Source organism: Citrus clementina, unplaced genomic scaffold (assembly GCF_000493195.1).
Source record: "Citrus clementina cultivar Clemenules unplaced genomic scaffold, Citrus_clementina_v1.0 scaffold_3, whole genome shotgun sequence".
Taxonomy (NCBI): domain Eukaryota; kingdom Viridiplantae; phylum Streptophyta; class Magnoliopsida; order Sapindales; family Rutaceae; genus Citrus; species Citrus x clementina.
Window position 1 is genome coordinate 43,028,453 of NW_006262339.1, and position 21,091 is coordinate 43,049,543.

At 36.6% G+C, this 21,091-nt stretch overlaps 2 protein-coding genes, 1 long non-coding RNA gene and 1 pseudogene across 4 annotated transcripts; 1 reads left to right on the plus strand and 3 right to left on the minus strand.

The window, feature by feature from the left end:
- Window positions 1–941: 941 nt before the first annotated feature.
- LOC18049134 (MDIS1-interacting receptor like kinase 2) lies at window positions 942–4,912 on the minus strand. Its single transcript, XM_024188927.1, has 2 exons — window positions 1,606–4,912; window positions 942–1,276 (listed from the first exon to the last, which is right to left on the minus strand). The coding sequence occupies exons 1-2, from the start codon at window positions 4,910–4,912 to the stop codon at window positions 942–944; spliced, it is 3,642 nt and encodes a 1,213-aa protein (XP_024044695.1).
- A 5,267-nt stretch (window positions 4,913–10,179) lies between these two features.
- On the plus strand, window positions 10,180–14,653 carry LOC18049135 (annotated as a pseudogene).
- LOC112100290 lies at window positions 13,905–15,296 on the minus strand. The gene is made up of 3 exons (XR_002906621.1): window positions 15,107–15,296; window positions 14,812–14,954; window positions 13,905–13,966 (listed from the first exon to the last, which is right to left on the minus strand). It is a non-coding gene; the product is annotated as an uncharacterized LOC112100290 (long non-coding RNA).
- A 930-nt stretch (window positions 15,297–16,226) lies between these two features.
- Window positions 16,227–18,443, minus strand: LOC18049136 (myb-like protein V). 2 transcript variants are annotated; one of them, XM_006443706.2, is made up of 4 exons: window positions 18,080–18,443; window positions 17,777–17,868; window positions 16,607–17,663; window positions 16,227–16,514 (listed from the first exon to the last, which is right to left on the minus strand). In XM_006443706.2, the coding sequence occupies exons 1-4, from the start codon at window positions 18,161–18,163 to the stop codon at window positions 16,410–16,412; spliced, it is 1,338 nt and encodes a 445-aa protein (XP_006443769.1). In that variant the 5' UTR covers window positions 18,164–18,443; the 3' UTR covers window positions 16,227–16,409. The 2 variants fall into 2 exon arrangements, with proteins under 2 accessions (XP_006443769.1, XP_024044568.1); XM_024188800.1 differs by having other exon boundaries at window positions 17,777–17,871; window positions 18,080–18,442.
- Between the last annotated feature and the right edge of the window lie 2,648 nt (window positions 18,444–21,091).

Below are 21,091 nucleotides of genomic sequence, written 5' to 3' on the forward strand. Positions count from 1 at the left end.
AGAAAAGTCAGTGAGTCAGGGACTTCTTCATACACAAAGCTTCCACGTTGTTCAAAATTCCTAAGGTTGCATTTTCCTCAAAAATCTTTATCAAGATTGAGTCACTAAGACTCAAAATTAGAGTGTTGTGAGCTATGTGTTTCCTCTTTTCATTGGACATAGAACTTGAAGCAGCCTTTGGATTTTCTTTTTCTAGAGCAAATTCGAGGCCCTGATGCACAATGAGAGCCCTAATTTTCAGTTTTCAAAGTGAAAAATCACCACCAGTGGTGAATTTCTCAATTTCAGGCTTTGGAAGAGACATGACTGAGATTCATCAAGCTTTAATACCACTTGTTGAGTCCACTGAGTCATTTTCAAATTGATTATAATGAATCTTGATGAATTAAGCATTAAAAAATTCAATTGAATCAAGAAACCAGAACCAGAATAAGAATTGAGAACAAGAACAGAGGCACGAACCACCAAGTTTTGAAAGAAAAATTCACTCACTATATTTATCAACAACTAATCAAATACAGATCACAACGAAACAGATTTTAGACAAATTAATAAACAAAAGAAGAAGAAAGAGATTGTACATCGGCATTGCTCAGCTTCTGTATGTACTGATGTTTCTACAAATGTTATAATAGATTATATACGCCACATCAGCAGAAATATCTATTAGGCCCCTTCAACTGAAGTCAATCCGCAAACCGACTATGAACTTCTTCATATTTTCCATTTGAGTCCACAAACTCAGGTACATATATCTCTAACTACGTGAATGGCGGTAATGCATAACTTAAGTGAAAAGGTAAAGATTTTATACATCGAGGGTACTAAAAACCAATATTCTTATTGTACAGGCATTATGGAAACACAAAATTTTACGAAACCCTACTTGTCCAAAATCATAATCGTGTTCTGTTTCTAAAGGCTTGTGAGTTTGCTAATGCTCATTGTGTCAAGTGGCTCAACAGGTAAGCCTGGGTTTTTGCTGATAATTCTTGTGCCACAAAACGCATACTAGGTCGTGTGTCTGGAGTGGTACTTGTGCATGCTAAGGCTACGTTGATCATGAACGCCACTGCTTTTGATAATTGGCCTTTCGGAGGTGGAAGACGCTGGTCTAGCACATCCTTGAGAAACAATTCCAGATTGTTTGACAATGATGATTCTGATAGGGAAGTTATAAGTTCTCCTGGGTGCCTTCCCATCATAACCTCCAGTGCCACCACTCCAAAACTATAAACATCACATTTATCTGTGACCCGCATTGTGACCGCCAGCTCTGCACATTAAAGAAATTTAGAAATCCAATCAAATTAACAAAATGTTTCATCAATAGGGGCACTCACTAGTTTCTAAAGATTTGAAGCAACAAAATCTCTCTAGATAACAGCATGAGACAACACCATCACATGAAGAAAACCTGTTATCCAGGAGATTGTTCTTGGACATGTATGCACAAAATCATACCCTTTTGTACAGGCGATGTGTATTTTAAGTATATCAAATGAATTAAGATAATGTTAACTTTGTCTAATGAGAGCTATTTATTTTATATAAAGTGCTTTCAGAGACTATAACGAAAATGCAGAAAGGAAATTGTTAGCTTACCAGGAGCCATGTAGCCATAGGACCCAGCAACTGACGTCCAGTTGGAGGAATCTGGATTCAACAGTCTTGCAGTGCCAAAATCTGAGAGCCGTGGTACAAACTCTGACTCGAGCAAGATGTTATTCAAAGATATGTCCCGGTGCACAATAGGTGGAGAGCAGTCGTGGTGCAAATAAGCAACACCATGAGCCACTCCTTGCACAATCTTCAACCTTGCAGCCCAGTCCAACGCTTCTTCCCCTTCCAACCCGTACAAAACATTTGCCAGACTACCTCTCTCAACATATTCATAAACCAAGTACATACACCCTCCCCTGGAACAAAATCCATTTAGCTTGATAATATTTCTGTGCCTAATATCTGTCAACATGCGTATTTCATTCTCAAAACTGTGGCGATTCATCAAGGGAATATCACTGGAGTCTGACATATGAAGCTTTTTTACTGCAACAACTTGACTTGTTGGTAGTACCGCCTTGTAAACGCTTCCAAATCCTCCTCTACCAATGCAGTACTTCTCGCTAAAATCCTCTGTGGCCTTCGCAATATCCCCAAAAGTGAACTTTCCTTCTCTCGCCCTTATCAATGACTCAGAAGCATTACTCTTTTTACTATTTTTTGTCTCCTCACCAAGGAGTTTGATTTTGCTACGATATATGAAAACTACAGCAACAATTGTTGCAAGAAGTAATAGGCCACATACAGGGACAATGACACCAATAAGAACCTTCCTTTTATTGTTTGTGGATTTACCAGAAGATTGTGTAGGACTGCAAGGATCTAACCCTGCTGCGTCTCCACACAAACCTGAGTTCCCGACAAAAGCTTCTGCAGATGCGTTCCGAAATACGCCGCCGCTTGGAATTGGACCTGTTAACTCGTTATCTGAGAAGTCCACTAAACGTAGACTAATCATGTTGGAGAATGATGCTGGAATTCTCCCTGACAGCTGGTTACGCGACAAATTGAGAATCTCCAGTGATCTAAGCTTTCCCAGATCTTGAGGGATTGTTCCAGAGAGTGAATTGCTGCTGAGATCCAACATGTACTGCAATACAATCAAATTACCTAGCTTCGATGGTATTTCCCCTGATAAATCATTGTGGCTTAGGTTTAAGCTCAATAATTTATCAAAGCTACCAAGCTCTTGAGGGACATCTCCTGTCAATTTGTTATTTGACAAATCCAGATATGCAAGCTCAGTTAAATTGCTTATACTCTTAGGGATCTCTCCTGTTAAGTAGTTGTTGCTCAAATTGAGACTGAACAACTTGACTAATTTTCCTAGATCAGTAGGAATTTTCCCTGTGAGTTCATTTGAGTCTAGGCTTAGAACGCCCAAGCGGGTCAAATTCCCGAGCTCAGCAGGGATGCCTCCAGAAATCTTATTTCTATCTAACTGCAGATTACTGAGATTTCTGCATTCTCCCCAGTCAGGTGAAATTTCACCAATAAAATGATTGCCGCTTAGTCTGATGAAATCAAGTCTTGGATGAACTCCAAATGCCTTTGTAATATTGCCAGTGAATTGGTTCCCATCAAAACGAACTCTGTTCAGATTCGAACAATTCCGCATGCAAGCTGGTAATGACCCTGTAAAATTGTTGCCATTCACCGCCAGTTCTTCAAGAGCGAAACCACTGCACAATTCATGTGGCAGTTCTCCAGAGAAGCTGTTGTTAGAAAAGCTAACATTTATCAAGGAAGGACTGAACTTTCCAAAATCGCCAGGAATGCTGCCAGAGAAGTTATTAGTGAACACAGAGAATTTGTTTAGGTTAACAAGGCGAGAAATGTTCTCTGGCAACTCTCCGTGCAGTTGGTTTGTATTGACATCAAAAGCTACCAATGAAGCCATACTCCCAATCTCCGGTGGAATTGTACCACTGAGATTATTGAAGAAAAGCTGCAAGCTCAGAAGGTTCGTCAGATTCCATAATGTTGGGGGAATTGTACCCGAAAGCTGGTTTCCAGAAAGGTCTAATTTTTCAAGACTAGTCAACTTTCCTATCTCTGAAGGAATAGGACCAGAGAAGTTGTTCCTATACAGGAAAAGGTACTGGAGCTTTGTCAATAGGCCAATTTCTGGTGGAATGTTCCCCATGAAGGAATTGTTTTGAATTTGCAATGACTCCAATTCAGTCCAATTACCAATGAGATTAGCCGAGATCTCACCGGAGAGAAAATTGTCAGACAAGCCCAATTCATTTAATCTGGATAGATTTGACAGTGACAAAGGCAACCCCCCACTGAGTTGATTCATAGCTAAAGCCAAGAATGAAAGGTTTGTACAGAGGCCAAGCTCAGGAGGTATGGTGGAATTTAAGGCGTTCATTCGAAGATCAAGATGTTGAAGGTTTTTGAGTTGGCCTAAGGAAGACGGAATCTGCCCTGTGAACGAATTGTTAAACAATTCAACCAGCTGAATGTTAGACATCAAACCTATATCCCCAGGAATTGGACCGCTAAACTTGTTGGTTGCTAGACGAAGGACTATGAGATTGGAGAGCTTGGAAACATTTGGTGACAATTTTCCTTGGAATTGATTATCGGTGAGGTTGAGGTATTCAAGCTTGCCCAGATTGGTGAACAGCCTCTCTGGTATTAGGCCACTCAACTTGTTCAGTGACAAGTCGAGATAAGTCAAGTTCCGGCAAGTTAATATGAATGAAGGAAATTCCAAGGTCAATTCATTGTAGCAAAGGCCAAGGTGTGTCAATGAAGGCATGTTTGAAAATTTGGACCAGTCAGGAGTTTCTAAGAAGTTCCCACCAAGGTCTAAGTAGCGTACCTTTCGAAGATTGCTAAGTTGAAAAGGAAAGGCACCATTGAGACTGTTGTTATACACACTGAGATACTGAAGCTCCGACAAGTCTCCCATCTCGGAAGGTATGCTACCTTCGAAAAGGTTGTTGTTCAAGTCTAGGAAAGTCAGGTTGGAGAGGGTGCCAATGGCAGGCGGTATTGGTCCAGAGATGTTGTTGTGGCTGAGGTCTAAGCTTGTGAGAGTTGCAAATTCGGTGAAGTTGAATGCTGTGAGAGTTGCATTGATGTCTGCACCGGAGAGGTTTATTTCAGAAACTGCGCCGGGGGAATCGCAAGCAATGGAAGTCCAGTTGCAGAGGTTGTCGAGGTTGTTGCGTGACCATGAAGAAAGAGGGGACGGGGACGGCGAAAATCCGAAGCTGGTCTTCCATCTGATGAGAGCTTCTGCTTGAGTTCTGGGGGAAGATGAAATCTGCAGTGGAAACAAAACGAGCAGAAGAACGTGAAACAGAACAAGAGAAAGCTTTCTGGTTGGCGTCATTTTAGTTATTTGAGTTTCTATCATGCTACGTTGATCGGGGTTGTTGTTACTCGTCTTATATAAAGCCCACGGAGAGAGGGAGGGAGATACTTGTCAAATATGAGCTCCAAAGTCCCAAAAAGAAACAAAAAAAAAAATTAATAAACCGTGTCTTGCTTTCTACGTTTTAATTATTTAACTTACTGGGGGTGGGCAAAACTGAACATTTAGTTCGGTTCCTTTTTTTTTGTTTCAGTTTGAAATTTTTAAATAAAAAATCTGATTTTATAAATACCCAATCGTTCAGTTCGGTTCAGTTTCGAATCAAAAGTTATAAAATCCTAACCGAATCGAAATTAAGGTATTTTCGTAATTTCACTCTAACATATATATACACAAATCACACGATTCACACGTTTGCAGTTTGCACCTCTCTCTCTCTCTTTCACTTTCAGTATAGCTGCACAACACAGGCTAGGGGTGTTCAAAATTCAATCTGATCTGCTCAATCCGTATGATCCGTAGAAATCTAATTCGTAATCCGCAATCGGTGGATTTGATATGGATCACTTTTGTAAATCTACAAAAATCTGCAAATCTGCAAAAAAAAAAATAAAAAAATATTTATTTAATAAAAAATAAAACTTGTATATGAAATTTTACTTGCTAATAAATAAATAAGTTAAAATATAGTTATATTAACACCGTATTATGTCTTTTTTGATAATAATATAAAATAAAAATAATTAAATAAAAAATATGGCTTCCTAAGTAGTTAATTTTCATGCACCATCTAAACAAATGAGATTTTTTCCTTTTTGGTGTGTTATATTTTGAAACTTTAAATGTATTTTCTATCTTTATTTAAACAATTAATTTATTTAAATCTTATTTGACTAGTAGTAAAATTATTTTTATATTAATCTTTTTTTTATTTATTTAGTTCGTGGATAGGACATGACTAAAATTTTTTTGCCCGCAAATCAATCCGTAAAATAGTAGATTGGATATTGATTAGGTCAAATCCGTATCTGATCCGCAGACGTATGGATTGGATTTGGATTGAATTTCACCAATCAATAGATTGGATTGGATTAAAAATTTATAATCTGCAAAATCATGGATCGGATATGGATTGATATCTAATCCGTAAAATCCGATCCGTGAACACCCCTAAGCACAGCCACGACCCAGCCCTAATTCGCATTTGCCTTTGCCCATTATGCCTTCTCCTTGCAGTCATTTTTTCCTCCGTCACCAACTATCCAGTCAGGTAACTCACTAACTTGCTATATTTCCTTTTTTTTTTTAAATGGGTCTTTTTTTGTTTTGAGATAACTCTTTGATCTGTTCTTATTTTATGCTTGCTTAAATTATTAGTAGTATTTAGTTTGAAATGGGTCTGCCTTTGCTTAGATATGAGTCTGATATTGTATTTTTTTCAATTTTTTCGCTTGGATACTATGCTGCTGTCAGTGCTTGGTGAGGGTTGAGAAACGAATTGTTGAAGCTTATGGAGGGATAATATCGTTTGGACCCCTTTTCTTTATAATATTTTAGTATGGCCTAATATTTAGGAAATGTTTACATATGAGAATTCTATTATGGTTTAATTTGTTTGCAAAAATTTCAGAATGGTCCTTGACCAAAGGTCAATAAGTAAAATATCATTTGAGTCCGTAATATTTTGCCAATTTCTACTATTGTACAAAAATTTATTTTATTTTAAGGAAATTTACAACCGTCCACCTGTTTGTTTTGTCTTTTTCAAAAATGCACAAACACTTTTTTTTTTCAGCGCGCCACCTGAAGTTTACTTTTTGTTGCATTCTTCCACTTCCGTCTAATTTCCGTTAGCAAATTTAACGGAATGACCTTTTTGCCCCTCAAAATTACAATTTAATCCAAAATAAATAGAAATTAGAGATAAATTGGATGGATTTAATTTTTTTCGAAGGTGGATGCTAGAAATTGGAGGAAAATAATGTTTGTTTCTTGCTAAATTTAGAAAATTTGTATTTATTTTTTTGGAGGAAAATAGTGTTTGTTACTTGTTAGATTTAGAAAATTTGTATTTATTTTTTCTCTTTCAAAAAAATAAATACAAATTTTCTAAATTTAGCAAGCAACAAACACTATTTTCCTCCAATTTCTAGCATCCACCTTTGAAAAAAATTAAATCCATCCAATTTTTCTCCAATTTCCATTTATTTTGGGTTAAATTGTAATTTTGAGGGGTAAAAAGGTCATTTCGTTAACATTCCGTTAAATCCACTAACGGAAATTAGACGGAAGTGGAAGAATGCAACAAAAAGCAAACTTCAGGTGGCGCGTTGAAAAAAAAATGTTTGTGTATTTTTGAAAAAGGCAAAACAAACAGGTGGACGAGTGTAAATTTCCCTTTATTTTATTTACATTTTGGGCTAAAACTTTTATATTAAAAACAGTAACCATAATTCTGAAAATTATTCATTTTAATCCAAATTTCTTGCCTTTTTTCCACATACAAATTTGTAAATTATTTTATTTTTGTTTATTATAAATTGATTATAGTAGACCTTGCGTGCAGGATGGAAGAAAATAACAATGTTATAGAGGAGATTATGAAGGACGATTTTGAGGAGGGTGTTGAGAATAAAAAAAACCAAACCGAAAACGAAACCATTAAGATGAATCGAAAAACCAATTGCTTAAATAAAACCCTTAAGAGAACTGAAATCGATCCGAAACTAAAAACTGATTCCAAACCGAAACCGACCTATCAGTTTCGATTCGGAACGGTTTTTTTAAATTTTAGATCCGAACCGATCCAAAACCTAAAATTTATTTCGAAACCAAACTGACGCCCACCTCTAGTCTTACAACCTTACAACTTCCTTTCCATCAAGTTGGTTCAAATAACTATTTTTACCTTGTGACCAATAATAAGCCTTCACCAAACTTTTTTAACACTTCAGTTGACTTCCGACTTCAAACACGTGCGAATATGGCATGTTGGCCTTCGTTTTTTTACTTCTGTAGAACGATACAAAGACTTGGCAATTGAACCTGGAAGCAAGAATAACCTCATTTTTTCCCCAAAAAAAAAAAAAAAAAACTGAAGTAAGAAATTGGAATTGGAAGCAATTTTTCCAGTTACACAAAAGTCCTCAAATTACTTGCCGAATTATGGTAGTTGGTAAGTTGACTTTGACTGTCCACAAATTACTTTCCGAATTATGGTAGTTAGTATTATTAGTTTAAAAAATGTTTGGAATAATTGTTCCGTATAAATTATTATCTTTATGCCAGGAATACGGAAAATTCAAATCGAATTTCAGGTATAGGGTATACTTTAACTTCGAAGACAAACAGAGAGAGCTGACGAGTAAGTGAAAAGGCAAAATGAGATCATGTTTGATTTAGATACGTTTTTAAATACATCTTTACTTTGTCATAATCATTAAACTAAATGGTTCAGTTTGATTAACTGGATTGGATATTAAAAAAATAATACACACACACACAAAATGCAATGGGAGCTAATTATGAAGCAGAATTGAGCAACTTAATATTTTTATAATGAAACGCATCAAGCACCCTTCTCAGTGGGATTTTATTTGTCCAACAAATTCCGTTTAGAAAATACAAAATACAGTGAATGCTAAAATCCATCCCATTTACTACCCTACAAAATTAGTGCGCCAGTCCTTAGCCGCAATAATATTGTGCATGAGTGAATAGTGATAAATACGAATTAAGACTAATGTTGATCTCCATTTTAACCAACCAATGAGACTACAAATCAAAGTCCAACGTTGGGAAACTACGAAATTTCTTTATGAATCAGACTTGCGTGGCCTCAAAAGAAGTATGATGAATGAATTGACAGATACCAACTTGGGTTTTAATCGCATGTATGAAGATTGACAGTCAAATATAAGAAAACAAATAGGAGGAAATTTCAAAATTTAATTGGAGAAATTTGTACCCTGGCAGCCTTCATTGGGTTGCCCATTGAATTTGCACGACAGATCCGTTTTTCCCATAAACTCACATCACAGATGAAAGTTACCAAGAACAAGAACTCTGAGAAAGTATCCGGATGTCACAACACAAAGTCTATAGTTCATAAATTCTTTCCCCATATCCTGTGAGAATGCCTGGAAACTTACGTTCAAAAAAAAAATCTAAAAAAAAAATACCTTGAAATTATTAAATAATTATGTTCTCGATCTAAATTAACTTTTCAGAAACATTCTGACAAACATTGACAAAGTGTGATTCCAGAACAAGCCCTTCTATGATAACAGAAATGCCGACTAAATGACAACTCTTACAAGAATGAAGAGATGGTGAGTATTTTTTTTTTTTTCTAACATGCATCCTAAAGGTTTCTCTTTAGCTTATACATTCTAACCAAGGACAGGCATACATGTCTGGGTTTGTACAATACAATGAATATCTCAGCATACTTTACGCTTGTAAGAATGACAAATGAGACTAATTTAAGAAACGAAAATCACTGTTTTATGTACTTTATGAATGTTAGTAAACTGAAACAATCAGTACATTTGTCCGTCAACCAACACAACGTAGATGTCCCAGCCTAAGGGCCATCGCAACAAGAAAATTTGGCCAAAAGCTTAGCACAAACTGTGAAAGTCATAGTCAACCAATCTCATTCTCTAGAAGCAAAGATTACTTTCTTTGCAGCGGAGCCCCAACGAAAGGCTCCATTGGTTTTAGAATGATGTATAAAGCAAATAAAAATAAAGAACCCGTCAAACACACTGCACGAGTCGATACGCACAGCGCCTAGTATCCATCGTTTACGGCTAGGACTACGGGGCGCCTAGTATCCATCGTTTACTGCTAGGACTACGGGGTATCTAATCCCATTCGCTCCCCTAGCTTTACGTCTCTCAATGTCCATTCCACTCGATTCAAGAGCAAGAGAAAGAACCAATGCCCCATTCGGGTATATCGATTGAAATACCCGTAAGGGATATTTTCCGTAGAAATAGTATTCTTACGAATGATTCGGAGTTCTTGCATAGTAGAACCATGTCTTATATCAGGAGGTCTGGGAGTGATATTATTTACCAACCCAATTTATTCTGCCTTTGCCTAACTTCCTTCTTGTATCATTAAACCGTCACCCATTAAAACAACACCAACATTATTTGATTCCAAATTCAGAGCAATGCCTATTGTACCCTCTTCAAATTCTACTAAATCACCTGCCATTACTCAAGTCAAGCTATGAACTCAGACTTAAACCATTGCATCCACATTGTGCCCTTAGTCTGCTCATGAAACTTTTGATGCAAAGAAACAAAAAACAGAGACTGCAACCATGAGGGCATTAGTACACAGAACACTTCACATTTGGCCAAAAGCTAAGCACAAAATGTAAAAGTCATAGTCAACCAATCTCATTCTCTAGAAGCAAAGATTACTTTCTCCTCAGTGGAGGCCCAATGAAAAGCTCCATTGATTTTAGAATGACGTATAAAGCAAATAAAAATAAAAGAATACGTCAAACACAAATACAAGTCAAGCTACAAACTCAGACTTAAACCATTGCATCCACATTGTGCACTTAGTCTGTTTATGAAACTTATGATGCAAAGAAACAAAAAACAGAAACTGCAACCATGAGGGCATTCATACACAGAACGCTTCACTTTCTCATTTTATCCTATGTTTTCGTTCAAATTTCTGCGCAGAAAGAAGCAGAAGCTCTGCTAAACTGGAAAAGCAGCTTAGTTTCTTCATCTCTTCCTTCATGGACTGCCATTAACAGCAGCGGTGGCCCATGCAACTGGAATGGAATTCAGTGCAATGAAGTTGGCAGCATTTCTGAGATAAACTTAGCAAATTCAGGCCTGGACGGAACACTGGACAGGTTTGACTTCTCTGCTTTTCCTAATCTCACTGCCCTCAATCTCAATATGAACAATTTAGTAGGAAGTATTCCGGCTGGAATTGGGAATGCAACAAAGCTCATCTTACTTGATTTGAGTAGCAATAATCTCACAAATCCAATACCTCCAGAAATTGGATACCATTCAGAACTCCGAGTCCTTCTTCTCTACAATAATTCACTCACAGGTCAAATTCCACATCAACTTAGCAACCTACAGAACGCGTGGCTGCTAAGAATTGGTGCTAACTACCTGGAGGATCCTGACCCAGTCAAGTTTAAGGGTATGGCATCTTTAACAGATCTTTGGCTTGACTATAATCTTTTGGAGAAATTTCCCTCGTTTATAGCTGAATGCTCGAAGCTGATGTTTCTCGATCTTTCTGATAATCTAATTATGGGTCATATTCCGATAGAGCAACTGACTCATCTGGAAAACCTCGAATATCTGAACCTAACAAAGAATTCGTTTGAAGGAGAGATTCCCCGGGAAATTAAAACATTTCCTAAGCTTCGACACCTGAAGCTCGGGCAAAACAAGCTTACCGGTACAATACCTGATGAAATAGGGCTCCTATCAAACCTTGAAATACTTGAATTCCATGAGAATTTGTTTCACGGGCTGATACCATCTTCATTAGGAAACTTGAGGAGGCTTCAACATTTGAACCTAAAATCTGCAGGTCTAAATTCCAGCATATCCCCAAGGAACTTGGATTCTGCGCCAACCTCACTTTCCTCGAACTTTCTATTAACAACCTTACAGGTTCCTTGCCTCTTTCCCTGGCCTCATTAAGACAAATCAGCGAGCTAGGGATTTCCAATAACCAACTATCTGGTGAAATTCATCCATATCTCTTATCTAACTGGTCAGAGATCATCTCTTTGCAGCTCCAGATGAATGATCTATCAGGAAAACTTCCACCTGAAATTGGGTTACTCCCCAAACTAGAGTATATGTATCTTTTTGATAACAAATTTTCAGGTCCTATACCTCAACAAATCGGAAATTTGACAAATCTGTTTGATCTTCAACTGGCCAACAACTTTTTCAATGGTTCCATCCCTTCCACCATTGGAAATTTATCCAGTCTTGTGAAGTTAAGTCTTTCTTCTAACCAACTTACTGGAACCCTTCCTCCTGAAATAGGCAACGTGAAAATGTTAGAAGAGTTGGACTTGAGCTCAAATAATTTGCGAGGAACTCTTCCCATGTCAATAACCAACTTACAAAGCCTCACCCTGTTATATGTTTCATTCAACAACTTCTCAGGAAGCATTCCAGCTGATTTTGGACCCAGATTCTTAAGAAATGTGAGCTTCTCCTACAATAATTTTTCTGGAAAGCTGCCTCCAGGAATTTGTAGAGGTGGGAACCTCATCTATTTAACTGCCAATGTAAATAAACTCGTGGGACCTATTCCAGAAAGTCTTTGGAACTGCACAGGACTAACCAGAGTTAGGCTTGAGCAGAATCGTCTGGATGGAGATATCACGAATGCATTAGGCATATACCCAGATCTGCAATATATTGACTTGGGAGACAACCAGCTTTCTGGTGTGTTGACATCAAACTGGGGAAAGTGCACCAATCTCTCAAACTTCCGCATATCTGGTAATAGAATAAAGGGCGGTATCCCAGCGGAGCTTGGAAATTTGACATATTTGCAGAATCTCGACATTTTTGATAACCAACTGACCGGGAAAATTCCAGCACAGCTTTTCAGATCTTCATTTCTCATCAGACTGAATTTGAGGAGGAACCAACTCTCAGATAAGATACCTGCAGAAATTGGAAAGCTTTCGCGGCTACAATATTTGGATTTGTCAGAAAACAATCTAGATGGACCTATACCAGATAAACTTGGGGACTGTGAGGCACTTATATTTCTGAAGCTGAGTAAAAACAGATTAAATGGGACTATGCCAGAGCAGCTTGGGAATCTAATAGCACTGCAGTCTGTCTTAGACCTCAGTCAAAATACTATCACAGGAGAAATATCCCCCCAGCTTGGGAAACTGATAAAACTGGAAGTACTGAACCTTTCACACAACCAGCTTTCAGGTCCAATACCTTCCACCCTTGAAGATCTTGTAAGCCTTCAGGATGTTGATGTATCATATAACAATCTTGAAGGTCCACTCCCAAACACAAGGGCCTTTCTGCAAGCTTCTGTTGAAGAAGTGGCCGGTAATCCTGGCCTATGTGGTGAAAAGGCAAAAGGTTTGACCCCTTGCAGCAGAGACACTTCATCTAAGAAGCAAAACGGAAATAACAAAAGGAAATTGGTGATTGCCATTGTCATTCCAGTAGCTGCTTCAACAATTCTGTTAATTCTTTTTGGAATGTTCCTTTTCCACCGTTATTCAAGAGCTCGTGAAGATAAAAAGGACAACTATTTAGGAAGAAAAAGCTCATTTTCTGTATGGAACTACACAAAGAGAATAGATTTTAAGGATATAGTCACCGCAACAGATAACTTTGACTATAAATTTTGCATTGGAAGGGGTGGACAGGGGAGCGTCTACAAAGCAAAGCTTCTGACAGGTGACATCTTCGCCATAAAGCGTCTTCATACTCCTGACGAAAATGAGCTATCCGAGGAATATCAGATGAAGAGTTTCGAATCTGAAATGCATGCTCTAACAGAAATTCGGCATCGGAATATTGTAAAAATGTACGGAATCAGTTACTTTGATGGGGACCTTTTTTTTGTATATGAATTCATAGAGAGAGGCAGCTTGGCAAATCATTGCTGGATAACATGGATGCAGAGATTTTGAGCTGGGATATAAGGTTAAAGATCGTCAAAGGAGTTGCAAATGCACTATCCTACCTGCACCACGACTCTACACCCACTATTGTGCACAGAGACATATCAAGGAATAACATTTTACTGGACATGGATTTTGAGCCTAAGATTTCTGATTTCGGAACAGCAAGGCTGCTAAAAGCAGGAGAGTATGACACCACTGCTATAGTTGGTTCATATGGTTATATTGCACCAGGTAATTCCCAAACCACACCATTATACTATCCACTAGTGAGCATCGTTTTTCTACTAACATGTGATGCAATATGAACAGCACTTCCAACCTCACCAATCCTGGTTCATAGCTCATCAACCAAAGTGGCATTGTTTAGTCTTTCTTGTTAAAGTTTAGTCCTGAAAGAAAGCATACGTGTTAAACCCCAAAAGAAAAATATAGCTAATTAAACCCTAAAAGAAAAATATAGCTAAGTATCCCAAAAATAATTTCATGACATGACCAGATAAATCATTAGCAAAAAGAACAAAAATCTAATGCCTTGATGCTTTGCTAATTAACTTCTTCACATATTATTTATGTGTTGCAGAACTAGCTTCTTCAACGAAGGTGACAGCGAAATGCGATGTATATAGTTTTGGCGTTGTTGCATTAGAAGTGCTAATGGGGAAGCACCCCCAGGAACTCCTCCTATCTCTGCAATCTGGAGAGTATAATCTGCTGCTTGCCAATATTTTTGATAAGAGGCTCACGCCTCCAAGTGGTCACATTATGCAAGATCTGGTTTTAGCAGCAACACTAGCCTTGATATGCATAAGTGAAAATCCCATGTCAAGACCCACGATGCGTCAAGTATCCAGCGAACTGCTAACAGGAGCACGTCTTCCTCTCTCCATACCTTTGCACCTGCTCACACTGCAGAACTTGATGGATATGTTTTCTCATGTTGGATCCCAACAAGCAACAAGGCCCTAGCAAAGTTCCAGCAGGCAAAATCTCTCCCTCTCTCTGCACCTTTCCACAAGCTCGTATTGCGGAAGTTTCTGTCTAAAGTTTTCCAAAATATACCTGTCGAACAAGTTGTCTTAAATGTACTTCTCAGTTTAGCTAATCATCTACTTTCATCTAGTTATCAGATTCAACATACTTTGATTCTATATCCTTCTTCATCTCCTAGGGAATCACAAATAGATAATTTCTTCCACAAGCAAAGCAATGGGTAAATGATTAGATAGAAAATCACCTGATTATGCAACAGCATCACAACATTGAAACACACACTCTCGGTGCTTCAAAAACTGGAAACAAGAATAAGAATCTCGTTCTGACTTGGGCCAGACATAACAGGATATGAACTCTTCGATAACCTATAAACTTGCTGAGAACCTGAAAGAACGCACATACGCAAATTAAACTAACACGAAATTACTAAAAGGGAGAACAGACATAAATTTCAGACTAGTAATTTGCATATAACGAATGTCATGACCGATGATAAGGATAAAGAAGTTGGATTAAAACTATTGCATAACTTCTACCGATTTAACTAGTACTTGAACTTGATGATGAGGTTATGACCGTCACTATGTAATTTGGCGTGAAATAAGAAACCGCACGCAAAGCCCGCCTCACCTCTCCGCTAGCCTGCGTGCTTTTAGGGATGGTAGTGCCGTAGTGGGGTGGGGGTGGGGAGGCCTGCCCATTCCCCCGTCATATTAAAAATTTCGTTTCCATTTTTCATTTCATCTCCTAAGATGAAAATAGAGAATCCGAATTCTCCATCCCGCTCTATTTTCTATTTATTTATTTATATCTAATTTTAGTAAATAAGAAATTAAAATTTGAATAAAATTATTATTATATTATAAATTATTTTAATTATTTTAAAAAAAATTTAAAAAGTTGAAACAATATCTTAAAATAATATTAAAACTAAAAAATATTTGAAGAAAATAACATTTTGAGAGAGAAAAATATATAACAATATTTTAGAGTTGAATAAAAATTATAATGTGGTTTCTTTTAGTTATATCTTATTGATATTAGGTAAAAATAAAAATAAAGTTTATTAATCAACATTGTAATTAATAAAATAAAATTATTAAACAAAAATTAAAAAAAAATCATATATGATGGAGATTGAGTGAAGGTGGGAAAGGGAGTACAAAATCAAACTCACTTCATTAAGAATTTAAAAATTATTTTTTTAATTTCTTAAAAATTATTTAAAATTCACTCCAATTAAGAGTCCAAATTCAGGGAGAATTTTGCCACCCTACCTGCTTTCTTGTCTCTTACAATGACTGTCGTTTCTACGCTTTTGACGGACGTTTTATCGTGGATGAGTTGAACACTTTGTTAAAAGAGTATTTCAAAATATTAAATATGGTGGGGGAGACGTTTTATTTGGTGTCGTCGTCAAAAATCATGTTTTTGCTTTCAAGTTTGGATCATCATAAAATTTGGAAACAAGTGTAGAACTTAAGTTCGAATCTGGTCCATGGCCACAAACGTCTTTTTTTCTTTTCTTTAATAATTAACATTTTGTTATAGACTTATATGTGGCGTAACATCACTTACTTAACTGTGATTTTGTTCAATATTTTGATGCATTATTTTCATTGGATTTCCATGCACTGGATGACTGATCAGCAGACAAAAATGAAGGACACTTGTATTATAGAGACGCAAGGTACAGAGAACAAATTAATTAACAAACTCAATTGCATTAAAATTACAGGCAGCAAGCAAAACAGACACCCACTATCCTATTAGAATTCACAAAAGTAATCATAAAACAAGAGATGATGAACAACAGCCAGAAAAACCCTCCGACAGATCTCACAATCTAGTACGAGTAGAGTAAGCTTCAGCAGCACCCTTGTTGTTCAAAGCTCTCTCCAACCTTGTCTCAAATGGTGTAGAATGCCAACTAACTTTCTTGTCCTGCATAACCCATAAAAACTAAAAATAAGAATTCACACAATCTCCTTTATTACAAGATTTCCAGTCAAGTTTCACTTCTTAAAACGTAGTACCTCTCTGTACTTGCTGGTTGTGTTTGGTATTCCTTTATAAGAAGATGCTGAGCTAGAATCCTTGGCACTGCTGCTTGTTGGACTCCAGTAAGTCCCCACAGTACCTATTATTGGCATCTCATCGGGGCTTCGACTTGGTGACTTCCTTGGTGAATTGGAAGCTGAGAACTGCTTGATTTCTTCTAGAGTCAGTGCACCCAATATAGGCCTATCATCTTGGCTCCTCACCGAATTTGATGATCCTTGTGATATGATTTTCTCAGGTGTCGTGCTTATAGAAACTGTGTTGCTGCCCTTGTTGATGGGTGTGGTTTCTGATGAAGACAACCAGTTTGAAAGGCTAGCATCCACTGCTATTTCTTGGTTTGCCCTCTTGGATGGCTTATCAGATTTTGATTTGAAGCTGAGTGACAGTTCCTGAAAACTTGGCTCCAAGTTAAACGAAGCACGTTGGGATTCTTGATCCACCGTGGAATTCTCTTTCTGCTGTTTGAATTGGGGTTTCCCCTTTGCTTTCAAAGCCTTCCATTGAGTGAGATTTTCAACTGGATTCAAAACAGAATGTACATAAGCACTCCTGTCTCTTGCAGCTCGGTTAACCATAACTGGCTTCCCTCCTTCATTGAATCCACTGGTCACCATTGAACTGTCAACCTCCTTTGAATCAACTTTTCGCCCAGCAATTCTTGATTCAACAATCCCATCGTTATCATCCTCATAGACATCATCAAAATCTAGTTCCCCATCCTCATCTTCATCATCAAGATCACTATCCTCGTAGTCTAACTCTTCTTCATCATCACTTTCTCTGCAATTCTGGTACCTATGATTAGCAGGATAAGATCCTGAGCTTGTAATCGAACTTGCTTCAGAAGAAGACTGAGACAGGTTTGATTTCACAGAACTCTCCTCCTTCTCCTTCTTTCCTTCTTCACTGTCCTCAGGCAAGTTATCAGCCACTTCTTCTTCAGGAAAAACATGCTCATAGGTTTTGACATTGGAGTCAAAAGTTACTTTCTTTCTAGCAACCGGGCTCAACTGCTGCTCAGCCTTAACCCTACACCCGAAACCCCGAATCATTATGACACAAACCAAAAAACAATTCTAAATGAGTGCTTATCAAAGAGTTCAAAGAAAATCAGAGCAAGCCCTTCGATTTGGATCACTCACCCAACTTCTGAAACAGGGATCTCGGGCTTTTCTGAGTATTCCTGTACGACAGAAGAAACTGTAGATTGCACAGGATTGTGACTTGAATTTTTCTGCTGCAATTCAACGAACAGATAAGCTATATATACATACACACGGAGGCATCGATTGTCCTCTTAGTAATCGGTTTCCTACTTTCCTTAAAGAAACAGGACATTCAAATTTAGAAACCAAGTAATCTTGAGTCGTTAATAATATATTTCCTCCAGCTTCTAGGAAACCTAACAAAAGATCTAAAATGAAGAAAAAGAACTGAGAACTTACGTGGACAGGAGGTTGAACCTTGTGTCTCCGTTTGCGGTGCTTCCGATCTTTGGAGGAACCAAAACAAGCAAGAAAGCAACCCATCAGATATCTTAAGTCTGTTCTTGTTGGCCTCTCAAACAAGAAATAACTCCTCGGTTTCCGTCTAAAACAGAGAAAAGGGCCTCAGGCAGTGCTTGGTTAATGGGTTTTTTTCTTCATTGGTTTTGGAGGAGTGGAAGTGGAAGAAAGGCGGTAGGGACAAAACGGTCAAGGAATTTGAAGTTTGGGAGGGATCTAGGGTTTTTAGTATTAGAGAGGGGGGGAAATAATAAAAATAGAAGGTGACCGTTAGGAAATCATGATGGTGGAACCCAGCGGGGGAAATTCTTTTTTGTTATTGTTTTTAAATGCTATAGTTATCCATTGGATTCGTTTAAGGCTGCTTATTTGGACCGTTTATTGATGGGCCCCCGAATTGGAGCAGGGCCGCATGGCTTTTTATTTATTTATTTTATTTTATTTCAAATAGTAATTACTAATTAGAAGGGTAATAATGGTGATTACATTTATTTTGACTGTGCTACATCATATTGTCTAATTAATTTATAATTTTAATAATATTTATAAAAAAATCACACAATTGTATCGAGTGCTTACTATACCGTAAGTGCTAGAGTACTTGCTATATTATTTTTTATAATTAGATAAATAAAAAATTATTAATTCCTTTTTTTAGAAAAAAAGATGTGGTATTTATCGAGTATTTTTAAGATTTGGTCTGTTTATATAATGGATGATTAATAGAATTATTGTTATTAATGCTTATCAATCTCTAACTAAATCCACAAAGTGTATAGTCAATAGTCATTCTACAATTTCAAAAAAATAATAGAACGTTGTTAATATGAACTAAAATCTATCTACATTTATATAGTAAAGAGTATATTTTTATTTTTTTTTTAAAAATTTCATTTTTCTTGAGTTTGTATTTAGACGTGGCAATTTTTCACACAACTTATAAATCCAATACAAAATTGACATAGATAACATGTTTGAGTTGGCAAAAGTCAACATGATTATAAAACAAGTCAACTTTCAATTTATAGATTCTGAAATGCGATCGCTAATGACGCAATTAATTATTTAATTAATCATATTATATTTATCTATTTTTATTTTAAAAAATGCTATATTTTAAGTATTAGTAAGTTATATTAAAAATTATATTTCTTATAAAAAATTAATTTAAAAACACATATAAATGGGAGAAATTATATATATATTATTACACCACCAAATTCAAATTTGAAAAATTTATCCATTTGACCATTTTCTAACTGTCAATATGAAAAAAGACAATATTTTTTTTTTTTTTACAATAACAACAATTTACAAGCCTCTTAACCAAAATACCTTTACAAATAAGCAAACAAAATATCTCTTACTTATTATTTCGCTTAACAAGATCACCCAACAACACCTCCTATTGCCCCAACTACGCCCACCTCAAGTTCCTTCACTTCCAACGGTGATTTCATGTAAACTATAATTTCAATTTTCAACAATCTTCAACTTAGATATTGTTCTCTTGCCTCGTTTTTTACTTAATTATTTAGATTAATGTTATTTAAATTGCTTGGTTGATTGATCATTGATGATAATGAGCACTACAATATGTATTGGGCATGAAAACATCAGAATTTTCTTAAGATTATGATTTATCATAAATGGCACACTAAGTATTTATTCAAATGCCTCTAAGAGATTATTGATCCAAACTTATTATTATTCTTAGGTTAAAGCGAAGGCTGGTATGCCGACTAATTAAGAACGACGAATGTGTGTGTCTTCGTTGCTCAGCCAAATGTCCATGCATGGCATGGGCTGCCGACTATCACTTGTGTTGCCTAACAAAAATGCCCAAGCATTACATAGGCTGCCGGCTGGGCAATGCAGGCACCATGCCTGCGTCGCCCAGTCGAATATTTGCACGATAGCATGTGTTCGCCCAACTAATTGGTCTCGAATTTTTTAGCTTTTTATAAAATTTGTGCTAATATTGTCTGAATTTATTGTTTATATATATATGCCAAGAAGATGCATCCCTGGTCACTAAATATATTAATTGAGGATCATTTCTCAGGTTGCATTATAAATGTAACAAGATTTAATTTTGTGACTACACACATATATAGATTAAGTTAACATGTATTCAATTTGAGTCATTTAAGAAGTCAATTTTTGGTCATTTTCTAACCATGGGGGATCTTAGATTTACCAATCCACATCTTCCACAATGTCAGTTGGACAACTGCAATGTTCATAATTCATTAGGGACTTAATGTTATACGTTTTTGCATGCACGTTATCTACAGGTGTATTGACAACATTATCATCGATGGGATCATTATAGGAGTGGAATGAGGAGCAGTGTTCAAAAGCTGAAATTTGAATTTATGGCAACGAAGGAGATTCCTTCAAAACTTTGGAGAGCACTTATAGTTAATTGGATAAAAATTCATACACATAATAACCTCCACCATTTCATCATTCTGTATGTCTATAAGGATCGAAACAATGAGTTGCATCGGATGAGTTGATTTTACATTTGTCTTCATCGTGAAGGAATATTAATTCCATTCAATCTTGCAATAAATTATTCGAACATTACAACTTTTCAGAACCAAAGTGCAGTGACATTTCCATTCTCCTACTCCATACAACCATCCTTCAGAGTCTCCCATGCTTCATCAAAATGCATTTTAAGCACAATCGACTCCATTAACCTGATAATAATAATAATAATAATAATAATAATAATAATAATAATAAATTTATTATTAATATTATTATAAACAATAAAATTATCATATTAATTAAATAATTAATCATCAACAAACTCTAGTGATCCGGGTGACAGCACCTATAGTCAGACAACAAAAATAGTCACTCAAATTACATGCGATTGTATGTTAAACAACACATGAACCAATCACCCAATATACAATTGTCTATCACTCAGGCAACAAT

Coding starts and splice junctions, on each gene's coding strand:
- LOC18049134 (XM_024188927.1), bottom strand. CDS start 4,912: ATGACGCCAACCAGAAAGCTTTCTCTTGTTCTGTTTCACGTTCTTCTG. Junction 1,277..1,605: donor CTATGGCTACATGGCTCCTG/GTAAGCTAACAA, acceptor TTTAATGTGCAG/AGCTGGCGGTCACAATGCGG.
- LOC18049136 (XM_024188800.1), bottom strand. CDS start 18,163: ATGGGTTGCTTTCTTGCTTGTTTTGGTTCCTCCAAAGATCGGAAGCAC. Junction 17,872..18,079: donor AGGTTCAACCTCCTGTCCAC/GTAAGTTCTCAG, acceptor GTTGAATTGCAG/CAGAAAAATTCAAGTCACAA. Junction 16,515..16,606: donor CAACCAGCAAGTACAGAGAG/GTACTACGTTTT, acceptor TGGGTTATGCAG/GACAAGAAAGTTAGTTGGCA.